A 15,579-nucleotide genomic window follows, 5' to 3' on the forward strand; every position below is an offset into this window, starting at 1 on the left:
TCCAAAAGAAAGAGGATCTTCCACTACAAATATAAAACTGGAGAGGATTTGGAACCATCTGGAAAGTTTGAAAGTGGCACATACAGGGACCAGAGTAATACTACAGCAGGTAAGGTGTCTGCCTTGCACACAGTCAACCCCCGTTTGGTCCCTGGCACAAGATGGTGCCAGAATGAGGCAGGAATAGTCCCTGAGGAGAGACAGGAGTAAGCCCTGAGTGCAGCTAAGTGCAGCCCAAACAGAAACCAAGCATGCTGAAAGGAGCCAGCAAACGGGCAGAGCCGCAGCACAGCAGGAAGGGCACCGGCCTGGCGACCGGCCTTGTGCCCGAGCAGCAGTGGGTGTTGCCAGGGTACAGAGGCCAGACCGTGCGACTCCAGTTACGGAAACGAAGAGCTGGAGATGGCCTACCACAGGCGTGGGCCTGGCCTTGCGCACAGCTGGCCTGAGTCGGGTTCAATCCCCACAGGACCCAGCTCCAGACCATGCACCCGAGTTCCTCAAGAAATGCAAAAACTGACCTTCAGGCCCTGAGCACGGCTGGGTGTGGCCCAAAAGTCTGACACTTCAGAATGCTGATTTTAAACAACCCACAGATGATGGGAAACAGTAAAATAGGTAGCAACAGCAATTCCGGTAACCCCGACAGACTCCAGCACTGTTACAAAACATCACCTCAGCAGACTCCGCTCATTATCTCACCAGAAAATTAGTCATATCCAGAAAACCGAAATAAACTTACTCATTTTAGCTGTCTTAAAAACAAATTTATAAAACTCATTATCCACACAAGTTTATTTTAGACACCCAAGTCATGTCAGGACCCTGGGGCCCAGAGAGCTGGGACAGCACGGTGGGCACTTGCTTTGCATGCGGCCAACCCAAGTTCAGTCCCCAGGACCACACTATGTTCTCCCAAGCACTGTCGCGACTAACTCCTGAGCACAGAGGCCTGAGCACCACTAGTCCGCCCAAAGCTGACAGGAAGGAAAGAAGGAAGAGAAGAGAGGGGAGGGGAGGGGTGAGGTCAGGAGTAACCCTTCAGCTTCACCAGGTGTGGTCCAAAAAATAAAATGTTTAGGAACAAAGAAAGGTTAGAATCTTCTGAGCACAGAAATCAAATAGACCCCCAACTCGGCAGATTCTATTCTGCTGCCCAGAGTGAAGGCCACCGTGCCCTCTACCAGGGCTCTCTCCACCTGCAGCTGCTCGGACCTGGGCACCCGTCCATCAAGGAAAGCTCTCCTCAGTCTAGACATCCGCTGCACTGCCTCGCCCTCCCATCCCCGAACTCTGCGGCTTCAGGCCTGTATTTCCGTGGAAGTCCCACAGAAGGAGTCTTCCCTCTCAGAGGTACCCACAGTGGCATTTACTGAATAAACGCACCCAGCGTTGGTGAACGCTGACAATCAACACAGAAAGTGGCCCTGCAGCCTAGCCCAGCCCTGAGAAACAGAATTTCACTTGTGATTTGTCTCTTCCAGTTTCTTTCCAAAAGGGAAGTCACGGTTCCGAGGGCAGTGCTGAGGGCCTGGGGTTAGAAAGACGGACGTCAGCCGGCCGTGTGTGCTGAGGGGCCAACGGGCAGGCCACAAGGCAGGCCCCCTACCTAGGCCCTGAGGCTGGAGAGACAGAACAGCAGGCAGGGCGCTTGCCTTGCACATGCCCAACCTGGGTCAGAACCCCAGTATCCCACAGGGTCTCCTGAGCACCGCCAGAAGTAACCCCTGAGCATTAACTGTGGACCCACACACCAAAAAAAATAAAGAAAGAAAGAAGAAAAGGGGAGAGAGACATCCCAGGCTCCTTAATTTCTAACTTTCTCAAAGAAGTAGAGAAAAAGAGTCTCAAACACTAGCTACTGGTATTACTGTACAGGCCCGCAGGAGTTAAACAGGTTCTCTGGGGAGTGGTAGAGTAGGAGAGGGAAGGCACTTGCCTTGCACGCGGCTGACCCTGTGCCAATCCCAGGCACCACTCCACCCACCAGCAGACTGAAGAGCCCCGTCTCCAGAAAGGACAGAAACAGGGGCCGGAGCGATAGCACAGCGGGTAGGGCGTTTGCCTTGCACGCGGCCGACCCGGTTTCGATCCCCGGCATCCCATATGGTCCCCCAAGCACCGCCAGGAGTAATTCCTGAGTGCAAAGCCAGGAGTAACCCCTGAGCAAAAAAAAAAAAAAAAAAAGAAAGGACAGAAACAAACCACCAGCATGGAGCGACCGGACAGAACGAAGGCACTCACTTTGCACACGGCAGACCTGGGTTCAATCCCCAGCATCCCATACGGTCGCCCAGCACCACCAGGTGTGACTCCTGAGTGCAGAGACAGGAGTACTCCTGAGCACTACTGCGTGTGACCCAGAAACAAACTAAAAACCCCACCAGAATGCACTCCAGCACACCCCCCCCCACGCCCGCCCCCCACAGAGCTTCCCTTGGACAGAAGTCCTTCAGCAACTGACCGCACGGAGCAGGGAGGAGGAGGGGTAAGGGGCTCTGGACTCAACAGTCCAAGCCCGACGTCCAACTAGTAATGGGACCTTGGACAAAGTCCCTCGGTCAGAGTCCACCTTTTGCAGAAGTAACTGCAGGCAGTAAATAAATGTGCCTTGACAATGTGAAGTTCTCTTCTAGATTTTTTTGGAGGAAGGGCCTCACTGGTGGTGCTCAGCAGAGACTCCCAGGTCAGTGCTCGGGAAACATTCACAGCAACTCAAGGAGAGCATGCTGTGTTCACTCATCCCAGGGCTCCTGCGTGCAAGGCCTGCACTCCAGCCACTGAGTTAGCTGCCGGGCCTTCCGTGAGGATGCTAAGGTTTTGTTAACTCCTCAGTATCAACAAAAATAGCTAAGACCTACCCAGCAATCGGTGTCGACAGAAACTATTCCAGAGAACCTTACACAAGCTAAAACTGTGCAACTATTTACCCCTACTCTACAGACTGAGAAAACACAGGCGCAGGCATTAACTCACCTGCCCCAAATCAAAGCCCTAATAAATGGCAGAGGCGAAAAACCACACAGTGAGGTAGCTTAACTCTCCAGCATCACAGCACTGTAATTAGCTATGCTGCATGGTAATAAAATCACAACAGAATCATGAGGTTTGAGCAAGGACTTAAGAATGTTAGTTGGCATCTGGGGCTGGAGAATACAGCAGGTAGGACGCTTGCTTTGCACACTGAGGACCCGGATTTGATACCTGACACCCCACACATTGTCAGGAGTATAACCCCTGAGCATGGCAGGGTGTGGCCCAAAAACAAAAAAAATAATTTTAGCATCAAGGGTGAGGCACAGTCTAGAGCGTCTGCCTCTGCAGTGTATGGACCCGAGTTCAAATCCCCGGTATCCCACATAAGCGAAGCACAATCCGAGCAGCAAGATCCCGCTCCTGGGTGCCACCAGAGGTTCCCAGCCACAACACGGCAGGTGTCTGTAAGCACCTCAAAAACGGTGTGACCCCAAGCAACATTCCTACTAAACAGAAGTGCAGTGTGAACACAGCCAGGAAGCACAGCCCTGGGGATCTCTCATGTGCCTGGACAGAGGGCAAGGAGCTGCTCCCTGGCACTTCACGGTGCAGCCCCCACACAGAGACGCTCTGGGCGTGTCCAGCCCTCCCCCACCCCCCCCACCCCCGTCACCGCAAGCTCCGCGACAGGAGCGCAGAGCTCAGTGAGCCCAAACCCTGGCACTGCTCCGTGCAAGCCACACGCAAACTCCTCAGGTGACAAGCCTGCAGGGCCCAGAGAGACAGTACAGGGGCTTAGCCCCTCGCCATGCACACGCCCGACCCAGGTTCAAGCCCCAGCATCCCCGAGAGTCCCCCAAACATTGCCAGAAGTAACCCTGAGCCATCACTGGGTGTGGCCCCAAGATTCTTTATAAGGAAAGTCTCAGACTTAAAAGGGACTGCAAGGCAAAATAAATCAATAAATAAATAAGTAAATAAATAAAGATGGACCGGAGCCATAGTAGAGAGGGCAGGGCACCCGGGTTCAATCCCCAGAACCCCATTAGTCCACAGAACCTGCAGGAGTAATCCCTGAGTGCAGAGCCAGTATTAAGCCCTGAGCAATGCCAGGTGTGGCCCAAAACAAACAAAAAAAAAAAACGTTAACCAAAAACAAAGAGGCCCCCAGCACGTGCGAGCCCGAGGCGTCAGAGAGCCCGCAGCTGGGAGAGCGCAGCGGAGCGTGTGAGCAACAGAAACGGCCACCACGGTCTAACAGGTGTGCCAGCCCCCACTAACAAAGGGAGAGGTTGGCCAGACTCAAACACAGCAGGCCAGATTCGTGCCATGATGCTACAACTACGTTATGTGGAGCAAAAAAATTTGCATTCGAAATACCACTTCCCTATTTCTCTACTTCAAAAGAAAGGGGCCACACCGACGGCTCAGGTGGTAGAGTCCAAGTTTAGTGTGTGAAGCCCACTTCCACCTGCACACAGACACTAGTCACCCCTGGCGTGGCACTGGGAGCTCAGGAATCTATGAACCTGACCCATTAAAATAAGACAGGTAAGCCAGAGCAGGTAGGGCCTGGCCTTCACGTGGCTGACCCAGGTTCGATCCCCAGCATCGGATATGGTCCCGAGGCTGCCAAGGGCGATCTCAGGAGTCAGAAGTAAGCCCCGAGCACTGCTAGGCTGGCCCCAAACCAAAACTGAGACGGTAAATCACTGGGATTCTACTTTATACGTGCCTAATGTAATGATTCTTGTTCGAGGCCCCTCTGTGGGTGCTCAAGGCCAGATTCGTGCTTGGCTCTCGGGACTGGGTGTGGTGCTGGGGATCAAACCCAGGTTGGCCGCATCCGAGCCGAGCGCCCCAGCCCCTGTGCTATCACTCCAGCCCGAGGGACTTAATGCCCACTTAGCCTGCAGTCAGACGGCACTGGCCAAGACTTCGGATGTCCCAACAGGCACAAGACCCCAAGACTTGAAGCAGCATCAACAGGGCGGAGTCCGGGTTCGATCCCAGCGCCTCACCGTAAGGTCTCCTGATCACTGCCAGGAGCAGTCCCTGAGCACTGCTAGCTAAGGCCCAAAAAGAATCACAAGAAATCAGATACACAAAATCTCAGTGTTCAGTAACCAAACTCTGCTGAACCTCAACAAGCAGCATCAAACGTTATTTCAATGATCCTAAGGGCGTACCAAGTCCCAGGAAGTATAACTAGATGTACGCTGACTACACGGTTCCCTGTCCCACACATTTTTAATTATGCCAACCACTCAAAGACGCTACTGCTCTCTCGCTTAACACTATCTTGAAGATCGTAGGAAATCACAGCTGAAGACGTAACTCTCGGCAACACCCTGAAGCCCAGGAGGGCATCTGTGAAAGAAACTCAGCTACTTGTATCCCTAAGCAGAACAGCACGACGACCTGACCACACGTGAGAACACATGTGATCCTGCCCAACTTTAACTACCACCTGCAGGCTGGCATGACATGTAGGCTGAGAGCCCCAGGGAGTCTGCATCCCTGGCCACTTTCCCACAGGCAGAGCAGCTCGGAAGCCCCGGCCACAAGTGCCTTCGGGGGAGGCCAGGACAGGCTGAGAGGAAAAGGACACCAGCAAACTGAAAGCTGCTGAGCAGAAGCATGAAGCAGAGCATGGTCCTAGGGAGTCAGGGAAGCTGGCAACTCTGCTAAGCGCAGGCATTCCAGGAATCTCACCAGGGACCAAACCCCAGTCTGCTGAGGGGAAGGTCTAGTTCCCACCCTAGAAAGGTGTGAAGCGGAGAGCCAGAAGCATCTAAAGCTGGGACAAAACCCAGAAACAAGTAGTTATCATCAACAGCCGGAGAGCACCTTCTTTCCTGGGGATCAGCCTGTTACTTAGCCTCTACCCTTGACAAAAAATGCTGACGCTTATTTCCAAAGACGAAACACACAAGACCCGAAGAGCCAAGGTCCAGCAGGGCTGGTCAGGAACAGCAGCCCAGAGTCAGTCCCCACACTGGTCACTCATCAGCCACTGTCTCTTCAAAGGCATTCTCTGCTCGTCTTTCCTTTCCACCTGGAACGTCACTATTTGATATACTACAGACTCATGAGCACATACACCACTGACACACGACACCCCCACCCCAAACCAAGGTCCTAAGACTGCAGCCGGGCCGCCCCTCAAGCTCTGCCGGGGCAATGCCCATAGATGGGGAGCCCCAGCACCACCGGCAAATCCCCTAGCCCAAAAAATAAAACTTCACCACGGGCCAGAGGAAAAGCTCAAGGGGTAGATGGGCTTTGCAAGTGGGAGGCCAGCAGCGCCCAGGCACATCAGGAGGTCCGGAGCTGCCCCAGGTGCTCCAAGAAGCGCCCCAAACAGAGAAGAAACAAAAGAGAAACATGCCTGGGGGCTGGCGATCGCACAGCTGCTAGGGCCCCCAGGACCGCCCAGGCTCACCAGGAGAGATCCCCAAGTGCAGAGCCACAGCCAGGCATGGCCAGAAACAAACACCCAAAGAGAGAAATACGCCTCATCTAAGTGAACCCAGGCAGCTCGAACCCATAAACCTGACCAGCAGGGCTCTTTTCTACAGGAGCGTCGGTCCTCGCACCCCTGGTGCGGCGAGCGGAGAGGCGCCAGGGCAGGCCAACAAGGCCGAGAGCTGAGCTCCAGCACGGTCCCGTGCCCTGCACTCGCAGCCAGGCCGGGTCCTGTCCCCCGCACCCCAGATGGCCTCCTGAGCCCCACCAGGAAGTGATGCCTGAGTGCAGAGCCAGGAAGACGCCCTGAGCACCGCCAGGAGTGGCCCCCGAAAAATTAGAAAAAAAGGCAGACCAAATCAACCAATGACACATCACAGCCACGAGAGTCTAAAACGACCGGATAGCAACACCTGAGCCTTCACGCGGCTATATTAAAAAGCAACTTTTAGGGCCTGGAGAGAAAAGAAGGCAGGTGTGGTGTTTGCTTTGCGCACCCTTGAGCCCAGAGCGCCCCCGGGGGTGGTGCAAATAAAACAAAAACAAAAACAAAGAGTGGCCAAGGTGAAGGACGCGGCAGGCGGGGAGAGCAGCAAGAAGCTTTTACTAGGCTGCGGAGGGAACAGGCTAGGAACGCTTGGGGGGGGAGGCTGGAGCGAGGCGGGAGTGGGGGGGATGGATGATGTTGGGGGGCGGTGGGCGTTTCTCCTGGGCTCAGACCCCAGCGGGGCTATTCCTAGGGAAACAAGTGGCCGGAACAATCAGAGGCAGCCAATCAGAGGCGGCCTTACAAGTCGGCGCGCCGGGGCCTGCCGCGAGCCGCTCTCTGAGTGGCCGGCGCGGGCCGGGCCGCGCGCACGCGCGCCGCGCGCCCTCGCCATAGGCGGCCGCACCTGGGGGGCGCCTCCCCGCGGCGGCGGCGCCCGGCGCACGGTCGCCCCCGCCCGCCGCGCCCCCCGTCCCGCACCCGAGGCCGTTTCCTCCCCAAAGCAACCCCCGACAGCGCCTCGCGGCCGCGCGCGCGGAGAGCCGACCCCCCCGGGGCGGGGGCGGGGGCGGGGGAGGGGGAGGGTGCCGGGCGGGGGGCGCAGGTGCGAGGAGGGTGCGCCCGCGCCCCCGGGTCTCACCAATTCCTCGTAGCTCCTGCTGTGCTCGTGGCCCTCCCAGTCCAGCCTCTTGGGCAGCAGCTGCAACGACATGGGACGCGCCCGGTGACCCCCGCGCCGGGCGGGCGGGGGCGGGGCGGGGGCGCGCGCGGGCGGGGGCGGCGGCACCCACCTGGTACTGCTCCAGCTCCTGCACCAGCACCTGCGGCCGAGAGACGCGCGTGAGCGGGAGGGCGACCCCCGGGCCCCCCCCTCCCTCCCGCCCGCCCGCCCGCCGCCCGCGCCCCCGCGCCCCGCGCGCGCGACTCACCTGCGCGGCCCTGCGGCACGGGCCGGCCGACAGGTAGCGGGCGATGAGGAAGTAGAGCTCTGCGGGGACAAGGGGGCGGTGAGGGGCGGCGCGGGCCGGCGGGCGGGGAGGGGGCGCGGGGCGGCGCGGCTTACCCGACTCGACGAGGGGCACCGGGCGCCGGGCGGGCGCGGGCTCCGCCATGGCCGGGCGCGGGCCGGGGGGCGCGGGCGAGCCGGGCGTGGAGGCCGCGCCGAGGCCTGAGCGGGGCCGGCGTCCCTCTACCCGCGGCGCGCCGCCGCCGCCGCCATGCCGTGCGCGCTCCTCGGCCCGCCGCCGCCGCCTCCGCGGGCCCCGCGCCGGCGCGCCACGAAAAGTAGTCCCTGCGGGAGGGGCCGGCGCGCCGCGCCCCGCCCCGCCCCGCCCCGGCCCCGCGCGCCTCCCCGCCCCCGGCCCGCCCGCCGCCGCCGCCGCCGCGGGACTGCAGGGCTGGCGGGCGGGCCCCGGGGGGCGGCCGGGCGGCCGCGGGGGCGGCGCGGTGGGGGAGGGGCGCGAGCGTGGCCCGGATCCCTGCGCGCTGTGAGGCGGCCGCCCGGCCATTGTGAGGCGGCGGCGCGGCCGCCCGGGGCTGCGCGGCGGGCGGGGCGCGGCGGGACGAGACCCCCCGCCCCACAGGGACCCGCGTCTCACAGGGGTCGCTCGCCTCACAGGGACCCCTGCCACACAGGGGACTCTACCTCACGGGACCCCGCCTCACAGAGACCTGCGTCTCACAGGAGCGAGGCCACACAGGGGACTCGCCTCACAGGGGTCGCCCGAGGACGCCCGCCTCACAGGGGACGCCCCCTCATAGGAGACCCCCGCTACAACCAAGGGACACCACCTCACGTGGGGGGGACGCCCGCCACACAGGGGACGGGACACTCCCGGCCAGACCCTTTCGCGGATGCACCCCGCGCACACACCATCTGTGGAAGATCGCGCGAAATTTTTAAGCCTGGACCCGTCTCCTTCCCCCACCCCCACCCCGCGCTGGCAGACACGTTGGCCAGGTGGTGAGGTCAGGGGGGACGCCCCAGCAGAAGGACGCCGCTGCGAGGTCTCCCTGTCCCCACACTGCCGCAGCGCCTCAACCTCAGCTGCCCCTGACCCCAGGGTCTTCACCTCCAGGGACCTGCGCAGAGCACAACCCCCACCCCGCCCCAGAGAAAGGAGTTAAGGAAAATACGGCAGAAGGTGAAGATTGTCACCTGCAAAAAAATACCCCACTCCCTCCCCTCTGAGGGACAGCGCCTGAGGACTCGGACCCTGCCCACAGCCCCGCCTTCCTTGGAAGTGCGACCCTTGCGGGATTGAGGGTGTCTTCTGGAAGGCAACAGTAGTGGAGACACAGGATGTCCTTGTGTGGCCCTGTCAGGCTCTGGGCGCTCAGCAGATGCGACTAGGACTCCCCCAGCTGCAGTGGGGCAGAGGCCAGCACCACCGACCTTGGGCCTTCCGAGTGGGAGTGGGAGAAGTGTTACTTGTGTGACTCGGAGCCCTGCACCTCGGAGCGCGCCTGCGTCCTGCGCCCCTGCCCCCAGGTTGTGAGGACTGAGGGATCCTGAGCTGCCTGTCCAAGGCCCGCAGTTACCCTCTCTCCAGCAAATGACAGGTTGACTGGGGAGCACGGAAAACACGTCTGGGCAAGCGCATTGGCAGTCCGGTCTTATCAGCTAACACCCTGGGCGACAGAAATGACAGGGTGGAGGAGTGTCAGCTTTGGCCATCAAAGACTCCAGCCAAGGACACAGGGGAGGCATGGAGGCAGATAATGACCAGCTTAGGGGGTGAGGCTGGAGGTGGAGCAAGCTGCCAGTGGGAGGCAGAAGATGCTGGAGACCAGTGGATTCCAGGCAGAGAACCAGGAAGACTGGAGTAGCACTTAGTACTTGAGGTGCTCAAACCTAGATGGCTCCTTGAATGAGACCAATAGGCCTGACCGACAGTACAGCGGGTAGGCCGTTTGCCTTGCATGCGGCCCACCTGGTTTCAATCCCCAGCATCCTATATGGTCCCCCAAGCACCGCCAGGAATAATTCCCGAGCACAGAGCCAGGAGTAACCCCTGAGCATCGCTGGGTGTGACCCCAAAAGCAAAATAATAATAATAGTAATTAAAATCTAAAAGTGGGAGCCATTAGAAGGTTCTAGCTAGACCAGGAGAGATGAGTTTTCGTTTTAGCTTAGTACGGAGAGCTAACTTCCAAGAGGCAGAAGGGTCATAGAATCTGAGGAGGCTTTGGTAGTTCAAAGTTATGCCGCCAGCTGACAGAGGGCACAGCAGGCTGGGGCTAAAAGGATAACTACATGGAACAGCTCCATCCGCTGGAATTACTTGGCGTGATTTCCTCTGGAACAGAACAGCGTGCTTCTGCTAGGAGGTTACCAAAGCTTAGCAAACGACAAAGACATAAAGGGGAGAATTTAAACTTTGAGACTTGCCGAGGACTTGGGTATTTCAGTTTGGAACAGTATCATAAACATATTTTAAAGTCTCAGTATTGAGAATTCCAGTGTGGGCAGAATCCTAACCAGACTTAGTTCCTAAGATGTGTCTCCTTTAGGGGCTGGAGCAATAGCACAGCGGGGAGGGCGTTTGCCCTGCACGCGGCCGACCCGGGTTTTATTCCCAGCATCCCATATGGTCCTCTGAGCACCGCCAGGAGTAATTCCTGAGTGCAGAGCCAGGAGAAGCCCCTGTGCATCGCCAGGTGTGACCCAAAAAAAAAGCAAAAAAAAAAAATGTGTCTCCTTTAGAAAACATACGATCTAATGATGCCATTCTGACAGGTCTGACCATTGGGGGGGAAACTACAAATAATGATGGTGAGTTTTCTGTTGAAAATTGAGTGTAATCAAAGTAAGGAGAGAGTAAAGTGAAAATCATCTGCCACACAGGCAGAGGGGGAGTGGGAGTGGGGTATCCTGGGGTTCTTGGTGGAACATGTGCACTGGTGAGGGGATGGGTATTTCATCATAGTATGACTGAGACTTGACCCTGAAAGCCCTGTAACTGTTCTCATGGTGACTCAATTTAAAAAAATAATTTTTTAAAAATAAAAATAAAAATAGAACTGCTTACTAAAAAAAAAAAAAAAAAGATGTCTCTCCTTTACAGGGTTTTTTTTGTTTTGTTTTGGTTTTTGGGCCACACCCAGCGATGCACAGGGGTTACTCCTAGCTCATGCACTCAGGAATTACTCCTGGCGGGGCTCGGGGGACCATATGGGATGCTGGGAATCGAACCCGGGTCGGCCGCATGCAAGGCAAACACCCTACCCGCTGTGCTATTGCTCCAGCCCCTCCTTTACAGTTTACTTTGTACCCATGAGAGATGCTATACCCAGATTGGAAATAGAGACTGGATTTCTTTGTTTTTGTGCCATACCTTGTGGTGCTCAGGTATCACTCCTGTTGGTATTTGGGGGCTACCATATGGCCAGATGAACCCGGACTGGCTGCAAGCAAGTCAAGTGCTCTAATCCCTGTACTGTCCCTCCACCTTCTCAAAAGATTTCTAACAGTATCTTCCCTATTTAATTCTTAGATAACAGTGACCCCAACTGAACTCCCTCCTAACAATAAAAGGATAGAAGAGGGTTCTATCAATCCACGTTGGCTGGTGCTACCCTGAGCCCCATCAGCAGTGATCCCTGAGTGTAGAGCTGAGAGTAAGCCCTGAGCACTGCTGGGTGTGGCACAAAAAATGGAAGGAGAAGGGAAGGATGAGAAGAAAGAGAAGAACCTTAGACACTGATCTCTCTTGCTTGAATTTTTGATGGCTTTTTCCTTTCTGGAGAAGCCCATGTTCTATCTTGAACACATACTTCCATTCTTCCCTCACATTTTTCTTAGTTTAGATTAAAACTACTCATGTGCCAGGAGTAACCCCTGTGCATCGCCAGGTGTGACCCAAAAAGAAAAAAAAAAAACTATCTTTGCTTTACTCTTTTTTTTTCTTTTTCTTTTTGGCGATGCACACCTGGCGATGCACAGGGGTTATTCCTGGCTCTGCACTCAGGAATTACTCCTGGCAGTGCTCAGGGGACCCTATGGGATGCTGGGGATCGAACCCAGATCAGCCGCATACAAGGCAAACACCCTACCCACTGTGCTATCGATGCAGCCCCTCTTGCTTTACTTTAAAAAAGAAAAACAGGACCTAGTCCCCATGAGTAACTCAGTGTCTGAGCTGGTCTCTGGTTCTGGCAAGAATCCTTCCTCCAGGGACCAGAGAGAAACTATAGGGGTTAAAGCTTGCATATGGGGGCTGGAGCGATAGCACAGAGGGTATCTGCAATTTGCCTTGCATGCGTCTCGGGTTCTATTCCCAGCACCCCATATGGTCCCCCGTTCATCGCCAGGTGTGACCCAAAAAGAAAAAAAAAAATTTTTTTTGAAAACTTGCATGTGGTCCCATAAGCACGACAGGTGTGACCCAAACTTTCTCCCCTAAAAAAATTTCCTTCCGGGGGCCAGAGAGAGCTGTGGTTGGGCCACTTGCCTTGCACCCAGCCATGGAGGGTTCAGTCCCCAGCACAACATACCCTCCCCTGAACCTCACCAAGAGTGATCTCTGAGTGCAGAGGCAGAAGTAAATCCTGAGTAAGCTGAATTCGTCCCCCTCCCCCCCAAAAAAATCCCTCCCTCCTACAACTGAATCTAGGCTATCACAAAGCACAGGCTCTGATTTGCTTTAGGACAAGTTGAAATAAATATTAGAATTCGCCACAGCCTAGTTCTCTGGAAAGCTCACCAGGTTACTGCTTTTAAGCAAGTTCGGAAGCTCTCAGCAGCTGGGGCTTCTGAACACTGTCACCCTTCTCCACTAGCAGGAAGCCACGCGCACTCAGACCGTGGCAACAGCCTCTCCTGGAGAAACTTCGCTAATGTCACAAGCACCTGCTCCTGCCAGGTTCCCCGTCATTTGCTTCCTTTGCCAAGAGAAAGCTGGCGCTGCAGCCAGGTGTGGCTCAGAAATCCAAAGGAATAAAAAGAAAGTGGTCAACCAGACTTAGAAGACTTGGGAATTTGTCCAGGGTGCTGGCTCAAGGGCTGGAGTACATCCTGGCATGTGGTGACCCTGAGTTCAATCCCCAGTACCGCATGGTGGGCCCTGGAACAGCTGGGTCCAGATAGCACATCACTGCCCTAGCAGTCAACCTTCAGGTTCACACCGTCAGGCCAAGGATCATTGCTGAGCACTACCTGAGAACCCCTCCACCCCAAAAGACAGTTTGCTGGAGGATGAAACTCAATTTGAGGTTTTTTTGGTGTTTTTTTTTTTTAGCTTTTTTGGTCACACCTGACAATGCACATGGGTTACTCCTGGCTCTGAACTCAGGAATAACTCCTAGCGGTGCTCAGGGGACCATATGGGATGCTGGGAATCGAACCCAGGTTGGTCACGTGCAAGGCAAATGCCCTACCCGATGTGCTATCGCTCCAGCCCCAAAATCGGTTACTTTAAAAAAAAAAAAAAAAGAGGGGCCGGAGCAATAGTACGGCAGCGGGTAGGACGTTTGCCTCGCATGCGGCCGACCCAGGTTCGATCCTCAGCATCCCATATTGTCTCCCCAGCACCGCCAGGAGTAATATCTGAGTGCAGAGCCAGGAGTAACTCCTGAGCATTGCTGTGTGATCCAAAAAGCAAATAAACGAGTAATAAAGTATTGGGGCTGTCCTTCCAAGTCACTCCTTGGGAGAATATTCCAGACAGAACATCTGGAGAACCAACAAGCCTGCCTCTTAACAGGAGTAGCCCTCAGAGAATGGGCGGGATTGAGGATGTGGGCCACGGTGCCTGCTTGCCTTGTGTGTGTCTGAGTCTGGTTGCATTCATGTACCTCTAGGCATGCCTCACCCACCCTCTACCCCCACCCCGCCCACACACACACAGTAGCTGAGGGTCAGGTTTTGGTTTTGAGTGGGGGAATTGTTCAAACCATACCATGGTGGGGGTCCTCCTGGCTCTGTGCACAGGGTTTATTCCTAGCAGTGCTCAGGGACTGAACCAGGGTCATCGGCACACATCCCCCTGTGCTCTCTCTGAGGGAGTTTAAAAATGAGATATGGGGATGGTGAGCAGTGGTCAGGCAGAGGAACTCAGACACATCATTTGAGCTGGTGTCAATCTGTGCATATGTGTGTTCGCGGAGCTAAAGGGCAGCCAGCAAACATGGGGGAGTAGCCTGGGGAGGGACTCGTGTTCACAGTCTGTGTGGCGACAGGAGTCAGGGTCCCCTTGAACTTAGTGAGCATGATAAGAAACCCGGACTGAAGGCCTGGAGGGAATCAAGGCCCACTAAGTCCTGCATCCCTCGAAAATCGGGAGACACACACAGGCCTTGTGATGAACGTGGGCCTAGCAAGACATGCCCCAGGCCAGCCCAGATCTGCAGAGCACTTTTTCAGGAGGAAGACGCAGCTCACAAAAGGGAGGCCCTGGGAGCGTGCGGCGCTGCCCCCACCCCTGGTCCGGTCATCTTTCCCTCTGGAACCTTCCCTCCCTTTCCAACTCCCAAGCAGCTGTCCCCTAATGCTTCGTGTCCCTGCATCCCTCAGCAAATTGTTTCCACATTTATCTCAGCCTGTCCCCTGGCTCGGGCCCTGCCCGTTCCCGTGTTGCGGGCATCAGCCCAGCTCTGCCTCCGGGTCTCACCAGCCCTTCCTCCGCAAAGTTTCCGGCGGTGCTGCCCAGAGAGAACCCAGGGGGGCTGGCCAAGCCCGAAGGAGTCCGCCGCGTCTGGGTGTGATCACTGAGCAGCTTCCTGGGCTCACTGTGGGACCCGGACTTCTTTCCTTTTTCTTGTCATCTTTTCAGTGGAACTGTCAGCGGGTTGGTAACATTTATTGAATGTTTCTACATCCGGATGCAGCTTCGTTCTTTGGGTGACCATCAGAGATAACGTCAGAGCACAGAGCACTGTGCAGTGGGGACCCTTATCCATGTGTCCCTGTGCATCCAGCCAGTTTCCCCCAGGTTCCCCAAGGGAGAGCATAGACTCCCCAGACCCCTCCCATCCCGTCTGTCAGGAGCTCAGGATCCCTGGCCCTCGGGGTGTCCGGGAAGACCAGGATGCAAAGCCCTGGAGCAGGTGGCCTCACCTGCCAAGCTGCGACTGCCACTGTGGAGGGCAGCGAGGGGAAAGGTCAGTGGCCCACAGGCAGGACAGAGGCTGCAGAGACTTCCACATGGGAACCGGGAAGAAGGCGGGGCGCCAAGGTCACTGGGTCACTCGGCTGGTGACTCTCTGACAAGGGCTCAGCACACACTGTGGGCAGGGCAAGGACTTCCTGTTTACGTGATGACATCCAGCACCTAATTGCAGTAATCAGGAGCTCTCAACTTGGAGGAAGCTCCCGATTCCCGCCCCCTCAGCTAAGGACAGCTTGGCTGGGAGCAGCCTGAAACCCACAGCCTAAAAAAAAAAAATCTTTATTGGGGTTTGGGGCGGGAGGGGGCTTTTCCCCTGAGCTCCATCCCAGCAAAATTAGTTTAACTTTTCCAAAGTCACCGAAAGCTCTGGGACACGAATACTGGTTAAGAGAGGAGGGGGAGGCCCGGAGCATAGCACAGCGGGGAGGGCGTTTGCCTTGCACGCGGCCGACCCGGGTTCGATTCCCAGCATCCCATAGGGTCCCCTGAGCACCGCCAGGAGTGATTCCTGAGTGCAGAGCCAGGAGTAAACGGGTGTGA

General features: G+C 56.4%; 1 protein-coding gene across 1 annotated transcript in view; it reads right to left on the reverse strand.

Annotated features, from left to right (window-relative positions):
• The window catches only part of BRWD1 (bromodomain and WD repeat domain containing 1), a 79,776-nt gene extending 71,607 nt beyond the window's left edge, over nt 1–8,169 (reverse strand). The window contains exons 1-4 of the mRNA XM_055129576.1: nt 7,995–8,169; nt 7,861–7,919; nt 7,723–7,752; nt 7,572–7,631 (exon numbers count right to left, since the gene is read on the reverse strand). Of these exons, the coding sequence (XP_054985551.1) occupies nt 7,572–7,631; nt 7,723–7,752; nt 7,861–7,919; nt 7,995–8,043 (198 nt within the window). The 5' untranslated portion in view covers nt 8,044–8,169. The remainder of the gene's footprint in view (nt 1–7,571; nt 7,632–7,722; nt 7,753–7,860; nt 7,920–7,994) is intronic.
• Nucleotides 8,170–15,579: the final 7,410 nt, after the last annotated feature.

Source organism: Sorex araneus, chromosome 2 (genome assembly GCF_027595985.1).
Source record: "Sorex araneus isolate mSorAra2 chromosome 2, mSorAra2.pri, whole genome shotgun sequence".
In the NCBI taxonomy this organism is placed as follows: domain Eukaryota; kingdom Metazoa; phylum Chordata; class Mammalia; order Eulipotyphla; family Soricidae; genus Sorex; species Sorex araneus.